At 40.2% G+C, this 25,479-nt stretch overlaps 3 protein-coding genes across 8 annotated transcripts in view; 1 reads left to right on the top strand and 2 right to left on the bottom strand.

Moving 5' to 3' along the window:
- Positions 1 to 1,567, bottom strand: part of afap1l2 (actin filament associated protein 1-like 2) — a 41,039-nt gene extending 39,472 nt beyond the window's left edge. For all 3 annotated transcript variants that reach the window (XM_040039352.1, XM_040039355.1, XM_040039353.1), the window contains exon 1: positions 465 to 1,567. In XM_040039352.1, the coding sequence (XP_039895286.1) occupies positions 465 to 480 (16 nt within the window). In that variant the 5' untranslated portion in view covers positions 481 to 1,567. The remainder of the gene's footprint in view (positions 1 to 464) is intronic.
- A 125-nt stretch (positions 1,568 to 1,692) lies between these two features.
- On the bottom strand, positions 1,693 to 13,534 carry LOC120738196 (cystine/glutamate transporter-like). Of its 3 annotated transcripts, none has more exons than XM_040039356.1 (13): positions 12,839 to 13,531; positions 9,211 to 9,446; positions 8,708 to 8,834; positions 8,515 to 8,630; positions 4,964 to 5,113; positions 4,121 to 4,220; positions 3,898 to 3,942; positions 3,691 to 3,814; positions 3,501 to 3,604; positions 3,327 to 3,423; positions 2,886 to 3,035; positions 2,595 to 2,772; positions 1,693 to 1,816 (listed from the first exon to the last, which is right to left on the bottom strand). In XM_040039356.1, the coding sequence occupies exons 1-13, from the start codon at positions 13,147 to 13,149 to the stop codon at positions 1,752 to 1,754; spliced, it is 1,803 nt and encodes a 600-aa protein (XP_039895290.1). In that variant the 5' UTR covers positions 13,150 to 13,531; the 3' UTR covers positions 1,693 to 1,751. The 3 variants fall into 3 exon arrangements, with proteins under 3 accessions (XP_039895290.1, XP_039895291.1, XP_039895292.1); XM_040039357.1 differs by having other exon boundaries at positions 4,964 to 5,089; positions 12,839 to 13,529; XM_040039358.1 differs by lacking the exons at positions 3,501 to 3,604; positions 3,691 to 3,814 and having other exon boundaries at positions 12,839 to 13,534.
- Positions 13,535 to 17,881: 4,347 nt separating this feature from the next.
- Positions 17,882 to 25,479, top strand: part of atrnl1b (attractin-like 1b) — a 77,686-nt gene continuing 70,088 nt past the window's right edge. The window contains exons 1-6 of one of the 2 annotated variants that reach the window (XM_040039351.1): positions 17,882 to 19,055; positions 20,999 to 21,082; positions 22,231 to 22,344; positions 22,664 to 22,792; positions 23,027 to 23,235; positions 23,944 to 24,118. In XM_040039351.1, coding sequence (XP_039895285.1) covers positions 18,805 to 19,055; positions 20,999 to 21,082; positions 22,231 to 22,344; positions 22,664 to 22,792; positions 23,027 to 23,235; positions 23,944 to 24,118 — 962 coding nt within the window. In that variant the 5' untranslated portion in view covers positions 17,882 to 18,804. The remainder of the gene's footprint in view (positions 19,056 to 20,998; positions 21,083 to 22,230; positions 22,345 to 22,663; positions 22,793 to 23,026; positions 23,236 to 23,943; positions 24,119 to 25,479) is intronic. The other variant, XM_040039350.1, reaches the window with a different exon arrangement.

Genomic DNA, 25,479 nt, shown 5'->3' with positions numbered 1-25,479 from the left:
TGGAATTCATCAGAAGCCACAGTGTAAACAATTTTATGGAACCCAACTTTGAATGGTCGTGGAAAAGCCATCTTCGTGTCCCGGGTTATTTTGGTTACATCCTTAATGAGTGGCAGGTGACCGACAGTTAAATGATCCACATGTTGAAAACAGTGTGTTATTCCAGCACAGCACAGCAGAACAGAACAAGCACAACCGAAACAACTTTTATCTGAAGATGCTTTTCTTAATCTTTCGAAAGTATATAAAGTCACAGCAGTAGATTCTCCCATGTAAAAACCCGAGTAATTATTCACCGCAAGCCTGTTTTTGTCTACCCTGCGTGTTGCACAGTACCACTTTTTATTACAACTGTTTAAAATATATGCATAAAGAGATAGTTCACAAGAAAGCAGTGTCACCAATCCCACCCGAGAAGTCAGCAGCCCTTTCTCATGTTCTTGACACAAAACCTCTCCTCTTACCTTTGTGCTTCTCCATTCGCTCGCCCCTTCAGCTCTCATAAAACGAATCAATCCCAACGAAACTTTGCGGCCAAGTTCCTCAATGATGGCACTACTTCTGCAACTAATGCGGAATGTAGCCCGACCCTCCCGTTTTCAACAATACACTGACTGAGCCGGACACGCTGAGTTGTGACGGAACAACAGCGCTCTCCTCTTGTTCCTCATCTCTCTTTTTTGCCACACCTCCTCCACCTCCAAGTTTGCAGCATCCAGACAGAGACTACGTCGCTGCTTCAAGACCATCATCCAGGTGTCACTCAACTCAAACATCCACGCCCGTAGACTTTCAGTGACAAACTGGGGGAATGAGCTGTCTTTAAGGGCATTTAAATGCGTGCGCTAAAGTGGAAACTAAAGGGAAGTCTGCGTATCCAGAAGCTCATTTTATCTGTTTCTCTGCTGTGCTTCAGTTGCCTATCTTGGGTCGAATAAAAGGCTAATGCTAAAGAGAGGAACCCTGTTTCATGTCAATTGATTATGTTTTTGCCGTAACATAACCAATCCTCAGGCAAACACCAGAAATCCTCCAAATCCAGAAAGGGAGAAACTGCTGTTTACCAAATCTTGGATTGGCATCCTTGACTGCTAATAAGCACTCACATGAAAGTGAGTTCCTGTCGCCTTCCAGCTCTCTCGTTCTCTCCTGCAGCAGAAAAGTGAAGTTCTCTGCCTAAACAATCGAGAATCCCCGTGGGAGAACCGTGACCGGGTGGAAGTATGAGAGGAATGTGAAGCGGAGTAGCAGATCATGCTCCAGAAGATGATTAAAACGCACGACACGCACTCTGGTATTTGAAGACGTGAACATATTGTGTTTATTCAATGCAGACACAGAATATGAATATGTAGGTGAATATAGAAGAGAAAAAAAAGCAAGATTTATTTAAAAAATAAACAAAAAGGAGGGTTAAAAAGAAAAACATTCTAAAATATTCAGTGACAGCAAAAGAAAAACATGAAATAACCAATAGTTCTTTTTAAAAAAAAAAAAGATCTAAAGGAACCATGACAGGAATAAAACACAGCCTTCGGATAGAACAATGTTTTATGGCTCCTACAGATCTTGGCAGCTTCAGGAGCCCATCAGCAGTCACCTTGAGAAAAAAACGACCACTTTCAGTGTTCTAACTAAAATTCCTCAACCAGAGGATTTGCTTTTTGTTTAATTTCTCCCTTTGCTATTCCAAAAAATTTTAGAACCTGTCAAGATGCTATCCAGGAAGTATATAAGTAGAAAGCAGGTCTTCAGCATGTCTTGACTTCCTGTTGAGCCACTTCAAGAAGGATCTGCAGCTGCTTGCTGCAATAATCTGGGAATGTTGGAGAAACAGTATTATGCACAGGTCAAGAAGTCCTCTCTTTCTTAAGATGTTTATCTTTCTGTCTTCCTAAAGAATGGTCTGACCCAGCTCAGAGTCTGATGACTTAATAATAGCCCAAGGTTCATGTTTCACATACAGTGCTGTGAAGATGTTATGTATCACTTCCTGATTTCTTCTATTTATTTTTTTGGTCACACTTACATGTTTCCCACATGTTTCTTCAAAAAATGTATAATCTTAGACAAAGATAACACCAATCAATCCAAAATGCAGGCTTTAAAACTGGAAAACTTTGTGGTTCCTGTGTTATCCACATTGTGGTCACTGTATTTTCAAAATAAAATATTTAAATAAATAATGAAATTATCGTTCTATTATTATTGCTTACACCTCTTATATTGGACTTATGGGTATTTGTAAGATAGCGATAGGAGTATGGAAGTTTCAGCACTACTACAAATAAAAGTGTCCGTGTTCTGCAAGGAGTTGATTTCAGTCATTAACTTCCTCATTCACAGGGATGTTTTGTAACAAAATGAGTATGCATATTGCATGATTTCACTTCCAGCTGATGGAAAACCACCTAGATTTTACACGCAAACAGGTGCTAGACTTCCCCATCAAAATAATCTGGATAATACATTTTAAGGCAAAACTGCAGTGACGCAGTGTTTTCACAACAACCACGTGTTTCTGTGAGAGACCTAGTCCATCTTGCAGGACAGATGGACTAGGACTTCAAATGCTTTGCAGGTATGAGACTTACTGAAGATTCGCCTCCATGTGGGGGGCAAGCAAAAGTGGTAGACGGTCATGTAGTAAACTGGAACCCCAGACAATGTAACTACACAACTACATCCTGTGTTCCAAGGGTCCGAGTAAAGAGAGAGACCCACAATGAAGAAAGACACCGCTGTGAAGGTGACTGCGACGACCAACGGCACCTTAATGTTAATAACCACAATGTAGCAAATACATAAACAAACAAACCAATAAATTGTTCAGTTTAACATGTAGTAAGACAAAAAGGCTTTGCAATTCAGTACAATATGCTAACCTTAAAAGGTCTAGGGTGGAGGGGGAAACGATATCGATGGATGAGCATCCCCAAGGTTGCCAAGGCAATGAAGAACCAATGAGAAAAGGAGGTAAGGCTGATGAGCTGGGAAATATCTCCACTGATTAACATGATCACCATCAGTGGGTACTGGAGACACACAGAAAACAGAGTAACTCTTATGTCACTGTTACACACACAGTGATTAAATACACAGAATCAAGAATCATCTCATATCTTTTTAAGGTGAATTAAATATACAGTTTAAATATATTTAATAAGATATTCACGATAAAATATTAGGACTTATTCTCGGTTGAAATTAAACATTCTACTTTGAGAGTTTTTGACCAATGCCTTGTCTTCTGTACTTTATTTTCAAAGCGTTTTACTATTTATTTACGTAGATGACTGGTTTATAATGTGTGGACAGCTCTTTACCATTAACAGCAAAGCAGGTAAAGGTGTGTGTCTGCGGATATGGATTGTGGAAAAGATCTGTGGCCAGTAGCCCTCTCTGGCTCCAACGAAAAGCATCCTGCAAGACAGAGCTCTCACATGAGTTCAAAGCCACAGAAAAGATGGCAGTAATCATGTTTTAAGAGGTCCGAATACCTTGGTGACGCAAAGATGCCACCATTAATTGTTCCGAGGCAAGATAAGGCCACAAGTACTGGAATTACAGAATCCAATCCCTGAAGAGCACAGGTGGCGAATGTCTGCGGGACAGAGAGCTTATCACACAAACTCTGTACACACATCGCTCTGATTTTTCTTTTTTAATACAGTACAGAATGTGATGTACCACAGCCACAGCATCAGACAGCAGCAGCTCAGTGGGAGCCAACATAGTGTAGTAGGCCACATTAACAAGCACATATAAGACTGTCACGGTCACCATAGACGAGATTATTGCCAGTGGGATGTTTCTGTTAAGACAGGATACAGACAGAGTGATATAAGAGCTGCAGCCAACTTGGTCTGAGAAACAAAAAATGAAGATGCAATCTACCTGCTTGGATTTTTGACCTCTTCTGTGACAAAGTTCAAATAAAACCTAAAGAAAAATAAGGAACGACACAGGCATCTGATGTTTGTAACAGTATGATTTAATGGACTGTACAAATCTAAGCAAAATAGTTTTGTATAAATTATGGTAAAAAAAAAAAAAAACCCAAACATGTTAAAATCGTTTGCATTTGTAGCAGCTCTCCTGATATAATATGTTTGCTTACCATCCACTGTAGGCATATAGGCCATTATAGATGGCGAGTGGCAGCCTGTCTAATGTTAATGATTCAAACTCAAAACCATTCTGGAAGTTTTCAGTCTTTCCTGCAAAAAGGATGATACAGAAAGAGATAGTGACAACCAACTGAATGCATTGTAATTATTATTATTATTGTTATTGTTGTTGTTGTTATTATTATTATTATTAGTGGTAGTAGTAGTAGTACAAAATCAATTCTGCAAAATTTGGGTTGCTGTGCAAAAATGTACAAAAACGATGCAAGAATTTACAAATCTTATATTTTGTGCACAACTGAACATGGAAAATATATTGAATGATCACACAGAGAAAATCCCAGTCTCTGAAAAGCAATGTCGTATTTTCAATTGAACATAAATTTGGGCCAAAGCCATGTTTTACCACTGTGCAAGAATGTTACATTATTCTGATTTTTTTTTTTTTTTTGCAGAGTAGTGAACCTCTGTACATTTCTACTTCTGAGAAACTCTCTAAAATGCTCTTCTTATATCCAGTCATATTGCTCATTTGTTGCTAGTTAACCTAATTAGTTCCTGAAGCTGGTTCTTTTTAGTATTTCTTACTTTTTTCAGCTTTTTGTTGCCCAGCATTTTTGAAAAATTTCACCACAGTCTAATTTGATTTGCAAATTATTGCATTCTGTTGTTATTTATATTTTATACAGTTTCCCTACTTTTTTTAGAAGTTGCCTTGTTGTGTTGTATATTAACTTTACAAATATGACAACGTATTTTTTATTTTCTTTTTTGGGTGGATCTTTACAGTTAGGAAGTCTGTGTCTTCAGAAATAACAATTACGTGTTCCCACCTTTGATCAAAGCAATGATGCCAGGGATGATGATGAGGACTAAAGCAAACATCTTAATGAAAGTCAAAGAGACCTGGATGTGAGATGCCATGCGCACACTCCAGCAGTTGACTGCCACAAGAAATGCTACAGAGACACGAAGATAAACAACTGGCAAAATAAACTATTGTGGTTAGTATAATACAAACATGTAAAAAAAAATAAAAATACAGGACTGTGCAAAGTTGTTGAGTCATTCTTCATCTCTTTATATTTTGCAAGGAAAATGGGAAATAGATGAATGAGTAAAATTTCTGCACGCATGGAAATATGTGTTCTGTTTGGAAGTATATAGGCAAAACAAGTTTGTACAAAATTGCAGAAACTTGTTTTTACAATTTAAATGAGCTTTAAAGATTTGGTACTCCGACCTTTATTCTTGAACTCCCTAGTTCTCCAGGCTTCTTGAAGGACATTCAAAGATCTTCTTTACATGTTGGCTGCCTCCTTTTCTTTCCTCTGTCAAGCTGATTTTTGTCAAGTTCAGATCTGAGCTCTGATCTGAGTCCATGACTGATAGTTTTCAATTGTGTGTTTTTCTATTCACATATACTTTTACTGCTTTGGCAGGGTATTTGGGATCATTTCAAGCTGAAAAATGAAAATATTCCCAGTCTGTTACGGCCCTAGCAGGGCCTCTCTCTCCTGAGGGTGCCTGTGTGGGCGTGTCCCACTACCTCCTGCCTGAGATGCCACCTTTCCCTCCGGCGCAGCTGACTCCCATCAGCAATTAAGGGTATTTAAGCCCCGTGCAGGGTGAGCTCTGGGCCAGAGTGCCATTTTGTGTGGGTACAGCTAGTGAGCTGAGTGTTTGCGGTGAGTTCCAGCTAGTGAGCTGTAGTGTGTTCAGCTAGTGCTGTGTAGTGGTTCCAGCTAGTGAGCTGTGTAGTGTGGTTTCCAGCTAGTGAGCTGCGCTTTCCTTTTGACTTTTTGCTTTATTTGACCAACGCCTGAGTTTTGTTTGTGCTTTGTTTGTGTTTGATGGTGATAGCGGCTTGTCCGTCTCTTTTAGTTGAATTACTTCAATAAAACTGTTTTATTTAACTGTTTCGTCTCCTTGACTCCTTTTTCTGACCCGGTCACTTTTGTTACTTCCCCCTCACCGCCTAGACCCCCCCCAGGGGAACGTAACAAGTGGGGAGTCGTCCGGGATAATTGAAAAAGGAGTTCTGTGCTGGATTTGGTTTTTGGTTGTTTATCTCGCTTTGGCACCTTTTAGAGATTCCTAACTTCCCAGTTTAGTTAGGTGAGTGTCCAGCTGAGCTTCGTTTTAAGTTCTTCCTTCGGGCACTCTTTTGTTGTTTTGCTTTTTTTATTTTCGGAGTAATCCTGGGCGGGGATTAGTTCCCTGTTGGGGGTAGGCAATTCAGGGCCCCGGTCGCTGAAGTTCTGCCTTTCAAGTTGCCTCGAGCCCAGCACGCTCCAGAAGATAGGTAGGCAAGTTTGTTGTGCTCAGGAACTGGGGTGTGTGTGTGTGTGTGTGTGTGTAGCACCACGTAAGTTGGTCAAGAAGAATAAGTTGTTCGGTTACCATTAATTGTTGGCTAGCCTGTGAGAATTGGCACAGGTGTGTGTGTGTGTGTGTGTGGGTTTTTTTTTTTTTTTTTTTTTTCTTTCAGGCTGGAATGGCGTTCCAGTTGAATCAGCTGGAGCTGACGGGCACTGGGCCTACATCTGTTGGTGAACAGGTGTCCAGAGGCTCGTTTATAAGCAATAACATCCACCTGGTTCCAGTTTTCTGTGAGTCCAGTGTTCATAGCTTCTTTATTGCCTTTGAACGCATAGCGACCGCACTGCAATGGCCTCAGGACATGTGGTGCGTGATGTTACTATGTAAGTTGACAGGTAAGGCTCAGGAGGTTTGTTCTGCTTTGTCAATGGAGGACTGCTTAGTTTATGAAAAGCTTAAAAGTGCTGTCCTCCAAGCCCATGAACTCCTACCTGAAGCCTATAGGCAGAACTTTCGAGGTTTGGGGTTGGCACAGGGTCAGTCCTACCTTGACTTTGCTAGGGAGAAGGCAAAGCTCTTTGATAGGTGGTGTTCTGCGAGCCAGGTTAACGACGTGGGGTCCATACGTGAGCTTATGCTGGTGGAAGATTTTAAAAACTCGGTTCCTGAGTCTGTTTCTTGTTATTTAAGTGAGCAAAGGGTTTCCACTTTACAGCAGGCTGCCATACTGGCAGATGAGTTTACCCTAACTCATAAAACAAACACGGTGGAATGTGACATCCCTTCTCACGGTAACACATCTTGGAGAGCTAGGAGGGAGCCAGCTAACAAGGCTGAAAAGGTTGTGGTTTCGAGACCCAAAACGAAGCTTTGTTTCTTCTGCCACAACCCTGGACACCTCATTGCTGACTGTTCGAAATTGAACCTCAAACGGAAAGCCGACTCAAAGCAAAAAGTGCCTGCTTTGAGAAAAGCTAGTCGTGGTTCTCAAACCGACCAGGTTGTCAGGCCTGGTAAAAGGCTACACTTGGAGCATAATTGCTCAATCGTGTCATGTAGTCAGTGTGAGAGGTCAACTAATTAGTTTGTGTGGCCTGCCTGGATATTGTTTGCTAGCAGCGTTGCTGTCTCTTTCTGTTGAAGCCTTATTGTTGCTTTCTTTGTTGAAGTGGTCATTACCACTTTGGGTTGACCTCCCTGATTTCTCATTAAAGCAGCGGTGCTGTCTCCTTTTGTTGTTGCCATTTATATGATTATTGAGGTGTTTGCCTACAATAAAGATCTCTTATGTTAAATACCTCTGCCTGGCGTTCTTTTCATTCCACCTGGATCTAACTGTTACTGTCCCCCACCCTCATCGTCTAGACTTTTAAGTGGGGACGTAACACAGTCAGATACTTTCCAGCTGATATTGAAAGGTTTATAAAAGTCAGACGTTTCTTTTGTGTGTTCAGAATTCCAACAATTTTGACAAGATCCCCAAAATCACAGCATGAAATCAAGCCCCAAACCATGACAGAGCCTCCACTGTGTTTTACAGCTGGTTCAGACACTCACTGTTGTACCTCGGTGATTTGAACAAAACAATATTCCATGAAACCAGACTTTCAGTTAGTTGTATTGTAGCATACCTCAGTGGCTTTGTAACAGACACTCTTCCACTTAGACCATTTCTAATACGGCTTCTGTGAATTTTAGATGGATTACCTGAAGGCCTAGATGCATACCTCAGTCTCTACTGGATTTTTCCTATAACTTAAGGACATGTTCATTGGATTTTGTTCATCTGCTACAGATTCTTTTAACCACTTTTTCCCATTTCTTCAACATTTTAAAGGAAACACTGCACACTTGAGAGGTTTTTGGTTAATAACACTTTAGGAATCACTTTGTGAGAGCAAAAATACAATCTCTTGCCCTGTTATCTTTTCTGTTCTTCATAGAGTCAGCTAAAGAAATTAGAGAAAAATTATTACAAGACAGTCTATTTGGAAGCAAAACATAAAGAAATCAAGGTAGACTCAAGACTTTCGCACAACACTGAGAACTGAAAACCACTCACTCACTCCAAGGATGCTCACAAGTTTGATTAGCATTGTCGGAGCAGCACATGGTGCGAAGAATGGCTCCACCACATAATGACCGAAGGCCAAGGACACAAGGGAAGTCGAAGCTGGTCTGGATATTAAAAATATTTTCAGTGATTAAGCGCTGATTCTATTTTATAACTCTAGCCTGATAAATAATAATCTTACCTGATAAATAAGAACTCAACCCAGAGTCGGAGGAAAGCAGGAAGGGGTCCTAATGTCTCCAATAGATACGTGAAGTGACCCCCTGATTTTGTAAAAGTGGTGCCTAGTTCAGCATAGCACAGTGCCCCTGGAAGAACAGAAAATAAGCACATGAAAATTTTTTGATTGTGATTTGACAATCAAAGGCCTTTCTGACAAAACCTTTAAAGAATTTGATCATCATGTTGGGCTCAAATCAGATTTTGTGGTTATTAGACAAATGTATACATTGAAGATACCTATTACATTTAATATTTATGACCAGCTTAAGAGATTTATTTTTACATCTGTAATTATTGATGAACTTTGATAAACTTTGATAACCAAGCTTGCAACACGATGCTTCAAAATGTGTAGTTCACGAAACAATGAATTGACATCTTTAATTTACAGTTTATGGAATTTTAAGCTTGAGACATAAATACAGCTTTTAAAAGACAGAATACACTTTATTCAGATCTTACCAAACAAGGAGAGGACCCCACACAGTCCCCACACTAGAAGTGACAGCTCCACGCTGCCACTGTTCATTAGGACTCCCTTCGGTGCAATGAAGATCCCACTGCCCACCACTGTTCCCATGATGAAAGATACAGCAGGCAGCAGCCCAATCTCCCTCCGAAGGTGCACCAGCTCCTCGTCCGTCTTCTTCTTGTTATCGTCCTCTTTATTCACCTGTGTGTGTCCCATTTGTCCGTGGCTGCAGGTCACAAAGTAAATGAGCTTGAAGCTATAACAGAAAGAAGCCTCGACCTACACGTTTTTCTGTGTTCACTCGCTCTTACTCCATTGTCCAGCCTGACTAGGGAACAAAGCCAGTACTCTTCCAAACTTCAGCCATTAAACATAACAGCTTTAAGCCTTGACGCTTTTGTGTGGAGCTTGTCAGAGTCCTTTTAGACTCAAAGAGAAAAGAGTTGGGATGTTGCAGAAACAGCTACATAGACTGCACATAGCTACTTTTAACAAGGTTCACACAAGCTGTCATTTTCCTCTGGTTTCACACAGTTTATGTGTTCTCATTTGTCTATACCTACTACAGAATGTTCATTTATCACTGCTTCCCTTCCTGTAAAAGTCACAACACGTCACTGATATTTACAAATTTATGAAAAGAATTCAGCTACAGATTGTCTCATGTTTCTTTGTCAAGTTAAATAAACCTTTTTGAAGATTGTTTGACCACTATGGGAGTAAAATGTTTACAATGTGAAGCTGTATTAGTGTAAACCTAAGCAATGTGGTTTATATCATCTCTGCAGACTGCATTTTTAAATATTAACATTATAAACTATCCACTTGAAAGGCTGCTAAAGCACTCTAATGCATTGTGAAACTATCTGTCTGAGCATATTAAGGGCTACATTAAGAATTTATTATCTTTGTGATTAAAGTGTAGTCAACATAATGTATTGTAAATGTTAAAGCCTACATGTCAGACACCTTGTCCCAACCATGATAAATGACACAGTGTATTTATAAAAGAACAAGCTATTGTGATTCAAGGACAAAACAAGATACAAAATAACAGAGAGATTAGTTGTAGATTTTACTGACATGAATCAGCACAGATGACAGTCTTGCAATTTTAAAACCAGGAGCAACCACTACAAACATATGATCATCAATTTTTTAAGTCTAGACGGAAAACAAGCAATTTATCTGATGGTGTTTTAACACTGGTAATGTCAAGGCAGGGTATGATTAAGCTTCTAGGGGCCTATATCTTGATATCTATATGTCCATAATTCCTTTTCTAAATGAAAAGGTTTGAGTGCACAGAAAAATAATTCATTAATTAATTAAGAAAAATAGCTAAAGTGTTTTAACAGCTTAACTGGGACAGGCGAGAGGCTTCCATGCCACTATGTGATAGTAGATAGAAATGGTAATAACTAGACTTTCTACAGGCGTGTGAAAAAGAAAGTCCACATTCACTGTTCCCATAGGAATGAAGAGGGTAAAGAACAAGCAGGTGCTACAAATCCCCTTGTTTAACTGATCACCAGTAAGTGTGACCACCTCCTGGAAAGTAGAAGTTTTGGCAGTTTGCAGGTCTAAAGCACTCAGGTGTGTGTTAAGAAGATGCTGCAAGCATCCCAAGAGTGGACGTCCAAGTAAATTCAACTCAAGATCAGGCTGTGCAGTGTGCAAGGAAAAAACCTCTTTGTGCTAGAAAGAACATGGCAGCATGGTTAGAAAAGTTGTTTCCCCGAACAAACAACAAGACTTCTCTCCTTTGGACAGACAGAATTCAAGTGGAGATGTTTAGTCATAAAGTATAGCGCCAATTTGAGTGAAAACCAAATACAGCATATCAGCACAGACATCTCATAAAACCTTTCAAAGTGGTGGAGTGGTAATGGACTCGCTTTGAAGCCAGAGTAAAGACTTGTAGTCAAGACCGCCTAAACCAAGAACAAGACAATACCAAGACCAGAGGGTATCGAGACCAAGACAAGACCAAGACCAAGACGGACCGAGTCAAGACCAAGACAAAGTTGAGACAAGACCAAGACCGAGACAAAAAAAGTCTTTAAATTGCAGCCACGGGTGTCAGGCATATTTATGTGTTTTTGCGATGCACTCGCACAGCCCTCCTCACTGCTGTCTACAGTCTCACTCACTTACTGAGAGGACAGACGCACGCTCCACTTGACTGTCGCGTCTCTCACCCTCTCTGTTTTTTACATAATGATATTATCCTATATCCTCGCATGTGATTGGCCACAATATGGAGGAATTGGAGCATAGCTGAGCCACTGTGTGAGAGCTGAGCAGCGAAAGGAAATTAAGTGAGGAGCCGGCTCTCACTCAATGGGAGTCGACTCTTCTGATTCACTACAAAGCACTCTCTAAGCACGGCTCTTAGAGCTGATGCTTTTGCGCATGACACATTATCGAACGTTACGTTGTGTGTCATGGATACCGTTGACTCCAAATCTCCCGACCACTATGTCGATCTGAGACAGCGAGACCAAGACAAGCCTGAGGGATCCGAGACCAAGACAAGACCAAGACCACATAAAAGTGGTCTCGAGACCGTTCTCGAGACATCCAATTTTACCAGAGGACTTGGGCACCTTGCAGTCAATACCAAAGTATTCTAGAGTCAAAGTGAGCCCATCTGTCCAACAGCTACATCTTGATTGAAATTGGGTTAGTGGAACAGCAATCTCAAGGACATGAGCAAGTCTACAACAGAATTGCTGAAAAACAAATAGTGCTGCAACACTCCAAAGACAGCTGCGGATTAATGAACACCTCCAAATCTCAAAGAACTGAAGCCCAATGATGTAAGGAAGAGTGGGCCGAAATTCCTCCATAATGTAAGAGACCGATAAAGTCAGAGAAAAAATGATTACTTCAAATTATTGCTGCTAAAGATGGTTGAACTGAATGATCGGGTGTAGGCTACTCAGACTGTATGTGCTGTTCACACTGTTTATGGATCACATAAAAAACAAAACATCAAGACGAGTGAGCATGATAATGAATAAAGAGTATGTATTTGCATCTTTGCCCACGTTTTTGATTCTTACAGATATTTCAACCACTTTTCATTGTCTTCATCATCAAACAAAGACGTCTGTGTCCACAAGGTCATGTGAGCTATACGTAAATTTTCTTTGATCAAATTATTGTTTGCGAGGTAGGATCAACACCCTTTCTTTTTCTTTCCATTAATAAATCCAATTTTTAATTAAGGAAACGCTTTTAATCTCTTTTAGAGAAACATTGTTCTGTTTTTTCTTTTTTCAGATCCTAGGCTTGAAACTATGGCTAGCAGATGATGTCAGCCTTTTCTGTGCTTCATCCAGTGGTTAAAGTGGGATTTGAGGAATGAGTCAAACCAGTATAATGCTAGTAAAAGGTGGAATTTGGAAAGAACATCAGTAGCTTAAATTAAAATTAAAATTACTCACGATTACTACTTCTAGGAACCGGTCTTGTAAGTCAGCCATAGTTAAAGGTATCTGGATGCCTACTTTGATCCATTATATTATTTAAATTTCATTTTAATGGTTAAACTGACATATATAATAGCATTCATTGTTGTTCACATTCAAGCTTTAAATTTCTGGTCCTTACCTTTGAAGAGACTCTCCCATCTTCCTCTCCTGACCTCTTTCTCTTTTGTCTTCCTCCATCTCTGTGTGTGAACTTATCTCACACTCACTTTTCTTTTTCTTCCAGGAAACTGCGACTACAGCAACTGCAGATAACGGTAGCTCGCAGACGCAGTATGTTGCAAATGTTACAGAACAGTTTGTTTCTTTGGTGATATTCGTTGAGCTATTTGAAATGTTGCATTTGAAATTAGACGCCACTTCAAGAAACATCTTGTCCCTGCATCTTCTTTGCATCGACACCACTCTGAGGATGTGTGCGGGTGACAACATGTGGTGGCTTAGCTGCTTCTATGGCATCCACTGGAAGGGCCAGGGTGGACTACATGAAAAACAAGATTGACTTTACATTATTTTGTATTAAACGTCTTATAAGATTTAACAAAAAGTGCCGGAACGCCGTTCTGAATCGTTTGACCCATGCCTTTATCATACTGCATTCAGTGAGTGTTTAAAGTGTGAATGTGAGTCAGGCATGGTGGCTCAGCATGAACTGAAAACAGGGGTGGTCCGGCATTTTTCTCCTCCACTCTTTCTGTGTGTGTCCAAGGACTGTCTAGTTAATCCAACTGGGGAATTCCTATTGTGCAGTAGACCTTTGTAAGGCCCTGACTGCGCGGGAGGTTCAAGGTCCTAAACATTCAGATTCGGATGATTTGGGGTCATCATGCTTGCCTTTTGTGTGAGTGTGTGTGTGTGTGTGTGTGTGTGTGTGTGTGTGTGTGTGTGTGTGTGTGTGTGTGTGTGTGTGTGTGTGTGAGAGAGAGAGAGAGAGGGGGGTATTTGCATGTATTTGTGTAACAGCAGTGGCGAGATTTTAAACACCTGAGGTTTATGTGACTGCATTTTTGAGTCAAGGGCGCTGCTGTGGACTAGGCTACTCTCCTTGGTTCTGCTGCTGACTGAAGCACAAAGAGCATTCCTCGGCTGTGAATCAGAGGACAGAGGTCACCAACATTGCTCCAAATTAGCACCGAAACTCTCATTGAATCTTGGGCCGTGTTTGCACACATATATAAAGACACATAAAGCACCACTTCAATCCCCTTGAAAAAAGACCTCCCATTTATATGAGCATTTTCATCTAACCCAGTCTAAACCATGTGCCGTCTACTCACTGTTAGGTCTGGGAATTTCCAGCAAAAGTCAAACCCAATGACTCTGCTCTACCTCCCTGTTTTTTGGGAAAAGTTAGAAGAAGAATGTAGAGGGCACTGGCTTCAGAAATACTACACCTTGTAGAGATGGTGCCTATTTCCCTGCACCACAGAGGTGCGTGCACCTGACTAAACGCCAGCAGGCTCTCCCCGTGGCTTAAGTGGAGGAGATCTAAGTCAAAACTGAATAATATTGTTTTTGGTTCTTGTATGATCATGATTTAACCTCTTTGAAAAATAAACAGCGGTTCTTCAGATTTCAAAGAGTCTGGGTGGCTCGCGTGAAGGTTGAGGATACTCTAAGGCAATACTTTTTGAGGCAACTAAAACGCTGTCTACCAGACTTTTGATAGCCTGGAAAAAGTTTTGATAGAATTTTTTTAAAGGATTATATTCTGAATAAAATCACTAACAGTTTGGATTGTAAGTATCCAAAATACACATATTAGATTAACCCTGACTCTAACACAAACTGGGATGAAGCTTATAGTTTATAAAACAGGATTTCAGCTACTCACTTCCAAGTACTTGAATGATGACTGAGTTATGACAACATATAGTCAACAATGTGTCTGAAAATATGAAAAAGCTGTAAACTGCAGTATAAATGAATGTAAGGTCAGTTTCTGGAGGAATTTCATGCTGCACTTGTTAGTAATGTAGCATAACTGTGCACAGTTTTCTGTCTTAAAGGAAAACCAGCAGATCACCCTGTATAGATAAACCTCATTGCAAAATCTGTTTTAGTGTTGCTGTTGATTATGCATTAATTAAAAGAGGCTTCGTCACATTGCAATATTCGTTGAACGTGTGGCTGTGCAACAGTGGCACCTGCAGGTGAAGCTGTGGAAGTGCAGAAATAAATCTGTTAAACAATTGCTGTTAAGGATTTGAAATCAATCAGTTATCATGTGATTGAATTGCAGTTTTCCAGCTTTAATTAAAGAGATTTTTAGCATTAACTGTTCACACAACCCCCACTCCATTTTCAGAGGACTTAATAATAGGACTGTTTTAATACTTGGATCAATATCCTTTGCAGTCAGTGACTGCCTGACATCACCAAATGCTGTGGTTTCGCCCTTGAGATCTTCTGCTGGGAATTTACTGCAGCTGCTTTGACTTGCTGCTTTCAGACTTTCTGTATTTTGTCTCCAGCAACTGAAAAAAGGTCCATCGGCTATACTGTCTTAGTTTTTTGTCCATTCACACTGGTTTGCTGTATTCGGTTCAATCTGAGCAGAGTATAGCAGTTTACATGTCAGAATTTATCCTGCTGCTTCTATCAGCAGACACTCAATCAATAAACATTAGTGGCCATGAGTCACGTGACCATACTATCACATTGCCACCATCATGTTGTTTCTTTCCTCCAAGCTTTTCTTCCTATCATCCTAGTACAAGCAAATCTTAGGTTTGATCTATCCAAACAGTTTTTTTTTCTTTCTGGGGGCTGTGCAGACTCAGACTCTGACTCTGAGTGTAACCAGCAGTTTGCACCTTCTTGTAAAGCCATTTGTCTTTCCATTCATGAAGTTACCTCTTCATTGTAGACTATGTCATTGATACACCTGTTTTTGAGCATCCTTGGTTTGGTTAGATGTTGTGAAGTAATTTCTTTAACCCATGTTAACAATTCATGCACTTTAGTGGTCTTCTGTAGTCTTTGAGACTTTCTGCTATTGCTGAGCTCCCTAGTGAGTTCTTTCTGTTTAAGGATCTACTAGATTGTTGCACTGACATCTCTTTGGGCCTCAAATTTAAAATTACAGTGAAAAGCTGTAAAATGCAAATTCAACACTCTGAATGAACTTCACATATTCTGTCTGTTTCTGTCTGCACGGTTGTCATGAAATAACAAGGGAAGGGGCCTCCCCCGGCTGTGAAACTGCTTGTCGGGCAGTTGTCTGATTAATTTTGAGGCTCTGAGAATGAGAGGCTGTATAAAATTGGCTGCAATTCCTGAACAGTCAATGTAAACTTTTTGTAAAACTCCAACATTGATTTAGTTAAATTGCACTGTGGTGGTGTACCAAGGCAAAACTACAAAAATGTGGCTTTTTTCCCAACAAATTATCTACCTAACAAAGAAAATATATTTAATTGAAGGGTTGTAACTCAAAAACAGTGTAATTGTGATTTAAAACATTAACTTATTGATTACAATGCCAGTACAGTTAAGGTGTAGATGTCCATCCTATTTTATACCCATTTCAAATCTACTATAGCAGATACCAGGATCCATCTGTCAATGAATCACCATATGCATGGTATAGAAAAATAAAAGTAAACCTATCATATCACTCTCTTCACAGCTGCATCCAGAAACTGCATACTTTGCTGTGTGTCAGCTTCTTCAGCTTGGCAGCTGTCACCACAATAGAGAGCCCCATTCCCAAACAAAGACAAGTGCCTCTCCACAGAGGCAGGCTGGATCTAACGTAGGGCACAGTCACAATAGAGCATCTTCAAACATTTGAAGGATAAATGACTTTTAAAAAAAGCTGCGGTCACACAGTGACCTCGTCACTGATTTATTTTACCAACCATGAGTGTCAGAGAATAATAAACTCTTTACAGACGAATTGATCCGGCAGTATACGTACTTAAAATGCAGAGGTTATACGTGCATAGCAGAGCTGTGAAAAATTATTAAAACCAAATTGTTCAAAATCATATGCAAACCACAAGTTTTGCTGAATTGTTTTTCCACCACCACCTCCAGGATAATAATGCCCAGTAAATTATAGCAAAATGTATGAATAGAATTCAATAAAGTAATGTGGCATCGTTATCAAAACTTTAGTGCTTTTATTCATTTTATAAACATTTAGGGGATTAATCAATTAATAAAAAAAATCCACTGACCCTGCTAAAGATTATGCTGCAAAAAAGAGGGCAGATGGAGGTTGCAGTACAGTTACCACTCACACAAACTAAATGATCACACTCCAATACTACTGCACAGCCACCATAAACCATACTGCCCCAAGTGTGCAGACTGGCTGCCACTAGGAAACTCTGAAGAAGACAGAAGGGCCATGATTAAAAATCATTAGGACAAATCACCAAGAGAACAAACAACAGTTTAACAGTTAAAAGTGTAAAATAATCAGCACTTGACTAGAATTGGAAAGAGAGAAAAAAAAAGAATTAGACTCAGACATAGCACAAATTTAACTACTATAAAAATATCATGGGTTTATACACATATGTGCTCAGTTAATACCAGGAATTCTTGTCCACACAGCCCAGGCAGCTGTAGGTTTATGATTCCTGAAGAACTGCTTTGAGATTAGTCTCTCTGTCTCAGCTATAGTAAAGCATCCAGCTTGAAAAAAAAATACTTGTGTTTAGCTTTTCCCTTAACCAAAAAGCACCTGGGTGTGCCAAACCTTAAAATTCAACTCACCAGTGGTACAATTACTGTACACATGTAGCTTGGGACACTCTGTTCAATCAGCCTCCATCATTAAGGGAGACAAAGAGGCCTCATTACACCTGATGCATGACCTTTTGTACACCAACTATTCCCAGTATTTCTGAATCCCCTAGGGATGTAAGAAATTCCGTCCATTACACATGGACTACAACATGTGACTGTTAAATGTGACTGCAACATACCATCCACTGTTACTTTTATCTTTACATGTATTTTTGCATATATTACCTCTAGTAATAAACAAACAAACAAACAAAAACAAAACACGTTTGGAAAAAAAATTAAATTATTTGCGGTACATCTACTAAATAACTAAATATAGCCTATAGAATTTAATTGCCGCATAGCCTAGTTATAAAGATTTCCGACACTCTACCTTTAAATGAACTCCATTCCCGTACGCATGCGCAGGCTGTGTTTGGTTTTTCTTTAACCTGAGGAACTGTCTAGTGTCGCTGCGCTAGCAAATCCATCGCAGCTGTAGTTCTTGTCATGTTTTCAGAGCAACGGCGTGGTTTTCCCCCCACTGGAGAACAAGGACACAACACCAGACAGTGTCACCAAGGAAATATACGTTTAAGGATGCTGCAGTCGTTTTGGGAATAGACTAACAGGACCAACAACAGTTCAAAGTGTGTACCCAGCGCTCTCTCCGGTCGGCAAGAATAGCACTGCTGTTTCCACATCGCAGTCACCACATCCATGTTCACTGCAGCAGCCTGCTCTCCGGGTCCTGGGCTTCACACGCTACAACCTCTTTGTTCGTCTGTGGAAAATATCCGGGAAAGTGTTACGACCTGTGGAAGGACTGCCGTATGTTAAAGTGTGCATCCCCTTTTCAGTCCGTGGGATTGTTTACGCATTAAAATGGCTGCTCAAATGGCATTTGGGAGAGAATGGTATTGAATCAATGCAGTAACGTTAGATTACCGAGCAGAGGCTAGACAGCCAATAAGCTACATATGCTAACAAATTTAACTTGTCAAAGTATTAATCGACTAGGCTACTTGAATAGCTTTAATCGATGGTCGGCTTTTTAGCTAGGTTCTTCCAACAAGAAGTAGGGTGAAGGGAATTCCTCCCACTCCAAATCTATGCATGCGGTTAACCAAGCAGCTTTTGTAAACACTTAGCTAACATTGCGACTTCTTAGCCAATTTTCTCCCAAATCTTTGTAAGCAGGCTTAGCTAAAGCCCTTCGTTTAAGTATGCACATCACTCAGCGAATATGCAGGACTTTTTCGTTATAATTAAAACATCCTAAATATCCGAGGCTTTCTCCCAAAGTAGACCTCAAGGCCCCGGTTTTCGGTGGAGAAGGGGGGGAAAATGGATCCTGGGAGAAACTGTAAACCTAAACTCTTTATTTTTGGACCCAAGCTGACCATCCACAGCGATTTGCGAGGTATCAGCAGATACTTGTTGGTCTACGTTTTGTTTTACTTTGTACTGGTCACTCATGCATCCCCGGCGAAAGCGTGCGAAAAGAACTGCCTCTCTGGAAAATGTATCAACGGCTCCTGCGTCTGCGACCGGGGATGGGTGGGAGACCAGTGCCAGCACTGCCAGGGGAGGTTCAAGTAAGTGCCCTTAAAATTAAATTTCTGTGTCTGATTGCTTGTAAAGTGATCTGTTTATACAAAAAGTAGGTTAGGAACCACTTTGACCCAGTCTGCCTGCTGTTTATCCTTTAAACAGCAGTGTCGGGGAGGATCGTTTAACTGGACAAACACACCTGTGTTCACTCAACTTTTTTTGGGGGGGGTATTGATGAGAAAGTGATTGCACGCCACAGGCAAACTCACTTCAGTTTTATTAACTTTAAAGAGGTCCAGCTTTAGTAATAGAAAACCCATGCATTCATTATTTATCATTGCATCCTTCAAGTGTAAAGTTCATAGATGTTTATTTATACAAATGCTGTCAAATGTTTGATCTTAAATGTTTTCATGCCTTTTATTATTTGTCATGTTCTCTCCCACACAAGGGGGGGGGGGGGGGGCATGTGTAAAGAGCCATGTTGCCATTGCAATGTTGAGTTCAGTCGACACATGAGAGCATGGGGTAGAAAAGCATGACTGTACCATGTCATTATTGACTTCGCACCTCGCTTGCTGATATGGATTCCAGATACAGTCTTTAAACAAATGAGTACAACTGGGTTTTATTTTTCTGAAGGCGGAGCCCGCAGTGGATGCGAGGAAACATCTGTCATCACCTAGCTTTAACTAAAATCCAACTGAGGATGTGACTGATATATTTATCAGCTGTTGTTCCTCTGCTGATCTGCACAGGAAGTTATCAAGGCTATATAGTAATAAGGCCACTAAGTCAAGGCTTGTGTGCAAAGTACTAAAGGAAGGAGGCAGAGACAAAGTGACAAAACGAGGAAAGATTAAAATGTTCGCAATATATAATAATAATGATGTTCATCTTCACAGACGCTTATAATGACCTTTTGACACACTTAAGGAGCACTCTGTGGAACAGAAGTACCTCGAGCACAGTAATTACCCCTCTTTCAATGTGCCCTGGGTTTGCTATAAGTTGTCATCAGGCATGTTGTCAGAGAGTAACCTCCCATCAGCAGCAGACACACAAACTGTAATGAATCTTTATCTTTTAGGCTCTGTTATCATTAGGAATAGGAACATTTACACATTGCCCCCTAGCACCAACAAGTGTGAATTCCTTTCTTGAAGGTGGATTGCAGATTAATTTCTTGCTAGTGCGGTGTGGTTGATAAAAAGCACACAGACTCTTGATACGCTGAAGGACAGACTAGTGTTTCCCTGGATACGCTCAAACATACACGGCCAAAACTGTTTGATAGTTAACTTGAGTTTAGTGTTCACCTTCAGGAGTTATTTATGAGACTGTAAATACACCTCAGCCATATCTTTACCCTAATGTCTGCTTTTATGATGCATTATTATCTGAAGCTCATACACATCATTCTGTCTTTATGAATTACAACCAATCTTTAGTCAGTTACCGTGGAAAAATCTAACCAAAATATAAGGGGGCGGGGGGGGATTTAACTCGTATTTCTTTTGATGTGGGACAGTGATGTATGGCCATTTAGAAGTTCTCTATCATTGTGACACACTGCTAATTTGTTTGGCACCTTCTCAGGAGACAAGTGATTGGATGTTTTGGTTGACTGGGACTTTTCTTGGGGAGACAGTTATTTTCTGGGGTCTTAAATTGAACCTTTGGATATGAATACTGTGTGTTGTGCTGTGTTTGGACACCCATGTCAACATTTATGGGCAGAGACAAACAGACAAGACATCTTTTTAGAGAAACACCAATAGAGCTATCTGCGTACAAAATATTTGATTGATATTACAAGTTAATATCAATTCAGAATCGCATAGAACTTCTCTGTCAGACTTGAAAATTTGTTTAAAAGTGATAGGGTGACTGATGTATGTACCAGTCAGAAATCTTTTTTTCTTCCCCGCAAATACTTGAATTTAACCAAATGTAACTGTGCTGTTTTAATTTTGTGATTTTTCAGGCTGACAGAACCCTCAGGATACCTCACAGATGGTCCAATCAACTACAAGTACAAAACCAAGTGCACCTGGCTCATAGAGGGCTAGTAAGTATTTATGTAAATCATTGTGTTGTGTAGATGCTGGGTATGCAGAATTTATTATGTAGTGCAAACTGATTAATGCAATTAATTGAAGCTCATCAGCATCTCTATGGCGACGGGTATGCTTTTGTTGCTTAGGTAATGTAGTGTAAAGCTGGCTGGCTCTGGCATTTTGAAAGTTTAATATGTTTAACAAGGATCATCATTCAGAGAAAAGAATAACCTTTACCTTACCTGTTGATGCTATTTATTGTCACGGCAACAGCAGCTGCTCCAGGACAGACAGGAAACCACGATTGCAATAAACAGTTTATATTCACTAAGATGGTTCAGCTGAAACGGAAAAAATCATGCAGTGGTATCTGTTTAAAGAAAAAGAAACATTTTTGAGCATCTTGAAGTAGCGCTGGTTCTCAAGCTATATTCCCAAGATTACCCTGTACCCATAAACCATAGCCATTGGGTCTTCAGAATAATTTAGTGATTATTTTGGAACATATATGCAAAATTTCTGTTGTTTAAAAGAAAAAGTATATGCCTTTTATTTCCTCCTTAGGGCAATGGAAACTGTGAATTGTGACACATCATACTATATTGAAATTACTCACTTCTCTCAGGGTGTAACCAGGCGTTATTGCTGCTGTAACTGGGCTTATTAGACAGCTAACTGGGGATCTTGATGAAATAGTTGAGTCAGGCCACTGTGTCAGATAATGTTGGGCCAAAGCCAACTAAAGTAATATTGTAACCGAGATGAGCTTCTTGGAAAAGCGTCTTCCCTGTGCAGGGTCACTGGCAATGAAAAGTTTAACAGTCCTTGATCTAAATTCTTACGATAAATTTGCATGCTGCTCATCACTACACCGTGACTCAGGAGATTTAATGGGGCGTTTACTAATCGTAGGGTCAACTGTGTGTCGTGTTAGTGTCCTTCGGTAAGATATTGAACTCAACCCATATTAGCGAGTGTGTAGGAAAGGATGAAAGATGATGGGTTGTTTGCCAAGAAAAGTCATTATAAATATGCATTAATGTGTGCAAAAGTGATTGGAGTGGTCAATAAGACTGAAAAGCACTTAAAAAAAACCAGTAATCTAGTTAGCTTCCATTAAAACCTGAACCGTGATTCTATTGTTATTTCTCTTCTTCAGTCCAAATGCAGTTCTTCGCTTAAGATTCAACCACTTTGCCACAGAATGTAGCTGGGACCACATGTATGTCTATGATGGAGACTCGATATATGCTCCTCTAGTTGCTGTTTTCAGGTGAGTCGCTTACGTCTTACTTTATTCCTCGATACAGATGAAATACTTTTACTCTTCTGTCACATTGTAACCAGTGTGTGCACTCTTAACAAATCAGTATTGGTTTGTAAAATAAAAGAATAAATGAAATAAAGTCATGAAAAAAAATTGTTAAAATTTTGGAGTCAAGGTCTCCAGACTCTTCTTCTGTGTTTGTTTAGTCAGACACATGCAACAAAAGTTCAAGTCGACTGCAGAGAGTTACCAATTTCTGCTTGCAATTTAGAACTGGTGCAAATTTCGAGAAAGTAATACTGATTCTTTTTTTGTGTTTCTCTAGCGGTCTCATCGTGCCCGAGATACGAGGTAATGAGACGGTTCCTGAGGTTGAGACGACTTCAGGCTACGCACTATTACACTTTTTCAGCGATGCTGCCTATAACCTCACAGGATTTGAAATATTTTACTCGTAAGTAGTTACCTTGTGAGTAATTATCGGCGTCACAATTCTAATGATTAGGTGTCTTTCTAATTATAGATGACAGCAAACTGTTTTCAGGCTTTCGTGTCCTTATAGCTGTTTTTCTAGTGACATGCTAAACAGTTTTTATGTCTCTCCAGTCTTTTTGTTCCACTAACTGATAACACCCCTCAGTCATCCTCAGTCTGTGTTGGAGTACTAATCCAAATCATATTTGTCCAGGATCAACTCTTGTCCCAATAACTGCTCCGGCCACGGGAAGTGCACACCTGGGAACTCAGCTGCCAGCAGAGTGTACTGTGAATGCGACAAGTACTGGAAAGGCGAAGCCTGCGACATCCCTTATTGCAGAAACAACTGCGGCAGCCCTGACCACGGCTACTGCGACCTCACAGGGGAGAAGCTTTGTGTCTGCAATGACAGCTGGCAAGGTGGGAGCAAGCTGCAGATCTTTTGCAGATGCTAAAAAACCCTCTTAAGGTCATTTGGAACAGCTCTACTCACTCTGATCTAACCCTGTGGCATATTTCTGAAGCGGCATACACAAAATTCATTTTTTCCAAAACAAATCTTATATCACACCATCTCTCAACGTATTTTGCAATCAGGTGTACTAAAGATGGACTCCTCCCACGTGCGCTGCGGTCTGCAAGGCTGCCGTGGTTTTATGTTGTAAGCTTGTGTTGTACTGTAATGCTGATTAGCAGCACGCTGATCAGGCCTGTGCATTATTATGCGCCTCGAGCTGAAGGAAACAAAATTCTTTTGCGTGATGAAACTTGACAGACTCATTAGCTGAGATCTCTTCTTTTTTTTTTGTCATGGCCTCCGATCGCACAGTCTAACATGTTTACTTCTCTCTGACTGTCATGTTTGTTGAATTGCATTCCCCTGTTTATGGGTTTTGAGGTTTGAGAGCAACCCGTTTCCTTTTTAAGGTTTCAGTGGGTAATTATGAAAGTAGCTGGCAGGTGCTAATGAAGAATTGCATCATGCAAATATTAAGTTGCCATGGAGCAGATATAAAAGAGACTATAATATTATTGATTTTGGAGATTTTTGTACATATGAGCGTTGGTGTTTATTGTTCCTGAGCTATAATTTCTTTGGTTTTGCTGCTCTCCTGTATGTCCCTGCAGGCCCGGACTGTTCGCTGACCGTACCGTCAACAGAATCTTTCTGGGTCCTCCCCAGCGTCAAGCCCTTCGGCACATCACTCGCCAGAGCCTCCCATATGGCTATGGTGCAAGAAAAGGTCATGTGGGTGGTGGGGGGATACACTTTCAACTACAGCTCATTCCAGATGATTCTTAAGTAAGTAGAGGTTTTTCCTCGAGCAGCTTTCTCACTTTGTATGTTGTTGATGTGTTTCTGAATAGAAAAACCACCATTGCTTATTTGGGGTTTTGCTCACACACAATGTATGGCTAAGCAAAGATTTCCTTTTATTCCCCGACAAAAATTGCAGATGAGTTTAGGTGTCCGTGACTTACATTGTGATGGTGTACGTGCTGCTCTCATGAAGGCCAAATTGAGAATTTAATATTTAAAGTACTTGGATGGTGGTGTGGAAGAGTTTGCAGGGCTGTCAAGGGGCACTACTTTACGCCTTTGCCTCGCTACGATATGCTGTGGATCGCTACGGCTCTCTTTTAGTTATTCCCCTTCACTCTGAGACATTAGAGAATGTCTTATACTTTATTCACCAGCTTCTTATTGAGAACAGCTGCAGTGTGTTTTGTCCCAGTTATGCAGAAGTCGTTTGAAATTATCAAGTGGTGACTGTGGTTTAGGTGTCTGTACGCTGGTTTAATATGTGAAAGGTTTGCAGTTAAAATGAAAGTTCATATTCGATGTGCTTTTTATGCATTTATTTATTTTACCCTGTATACTTTTAACGTGTTATGTCTTGTCTCAGATTGTTGTGTATGTGCTGTACTTGGCACAGGAAAAAAAGACCTACTCAAATTTCTTTGGGATTTCTTTTTCTTTTGCCACAGCAGATCATCTTCCTCCTTCTTCCTTTTCTCCCTATCCCTAGCGGCCTCCTCCTCTGTCACACCAACTCTCTGCATGTCCTCTCTCACTATATCCACAAATCTTCTCTGTGGTTTTCCTCTTTTCCGCCACCTCCAGCATCTTAAATTTCTTTGGGACTACTTCTGTAAAAACGGAGAAATATGGCACACGCTCAGAGTTCTCTCGCAGTTTAGCTGATGGTTCATCTTTGTTGCTCAGACAAGCTCTCACCATCTGCTCAGTGTTTGTTCATCACCAGGTGTTATGATTCCTGTTGCTCCTGGAGTGCCTTGTTTAAATTGCTAATGTGTGATGATGTGACCAGGTGTGCTTTTTTTGTGTCTTTTTTTGGATGTTAATGGCAGCCAACAGTAATGTATGCATTTGTCAGCCTGCTAGCTCGATTAAATCTAAAGACCTTGAGGTAAACTTATATTAGAAAACAAGACACTATAATAGCGTAGATTTTAATAATGTACATTTTGATTGTAAACTTGTATTTTTATATTTTAAATAATAATAGAATGCAATTAACAATATTTTATATTATTTTATTTAGTGCTGTCAGCATTAATCTTGTTAATATGACGTTAACGCCATAAGCGCGTTAACACGGCAAATCCCCGTTAGCGAGTTAACACGGCCCCGTGAGAGGG

Source organism: Simochromis diagramma, unplaced genomic scaffold, assembly GCF_900408965.1.
Source record: "Simochromis diagramma unplaced genomic scaffold, fSimDia1.1 OVJJ01000402.1, whole genome shotgun sequence".
NCBI lineage: Eukaryota > Metazoa > Chordata > Actinopteri > Cichliformes > Cichlidae > Simochromis > Simochromis diagramma.
Note: the sequence above shows the minus strand (reverse complement) of the source record. Positions and strands in the feature narration are given on the sequence as shown.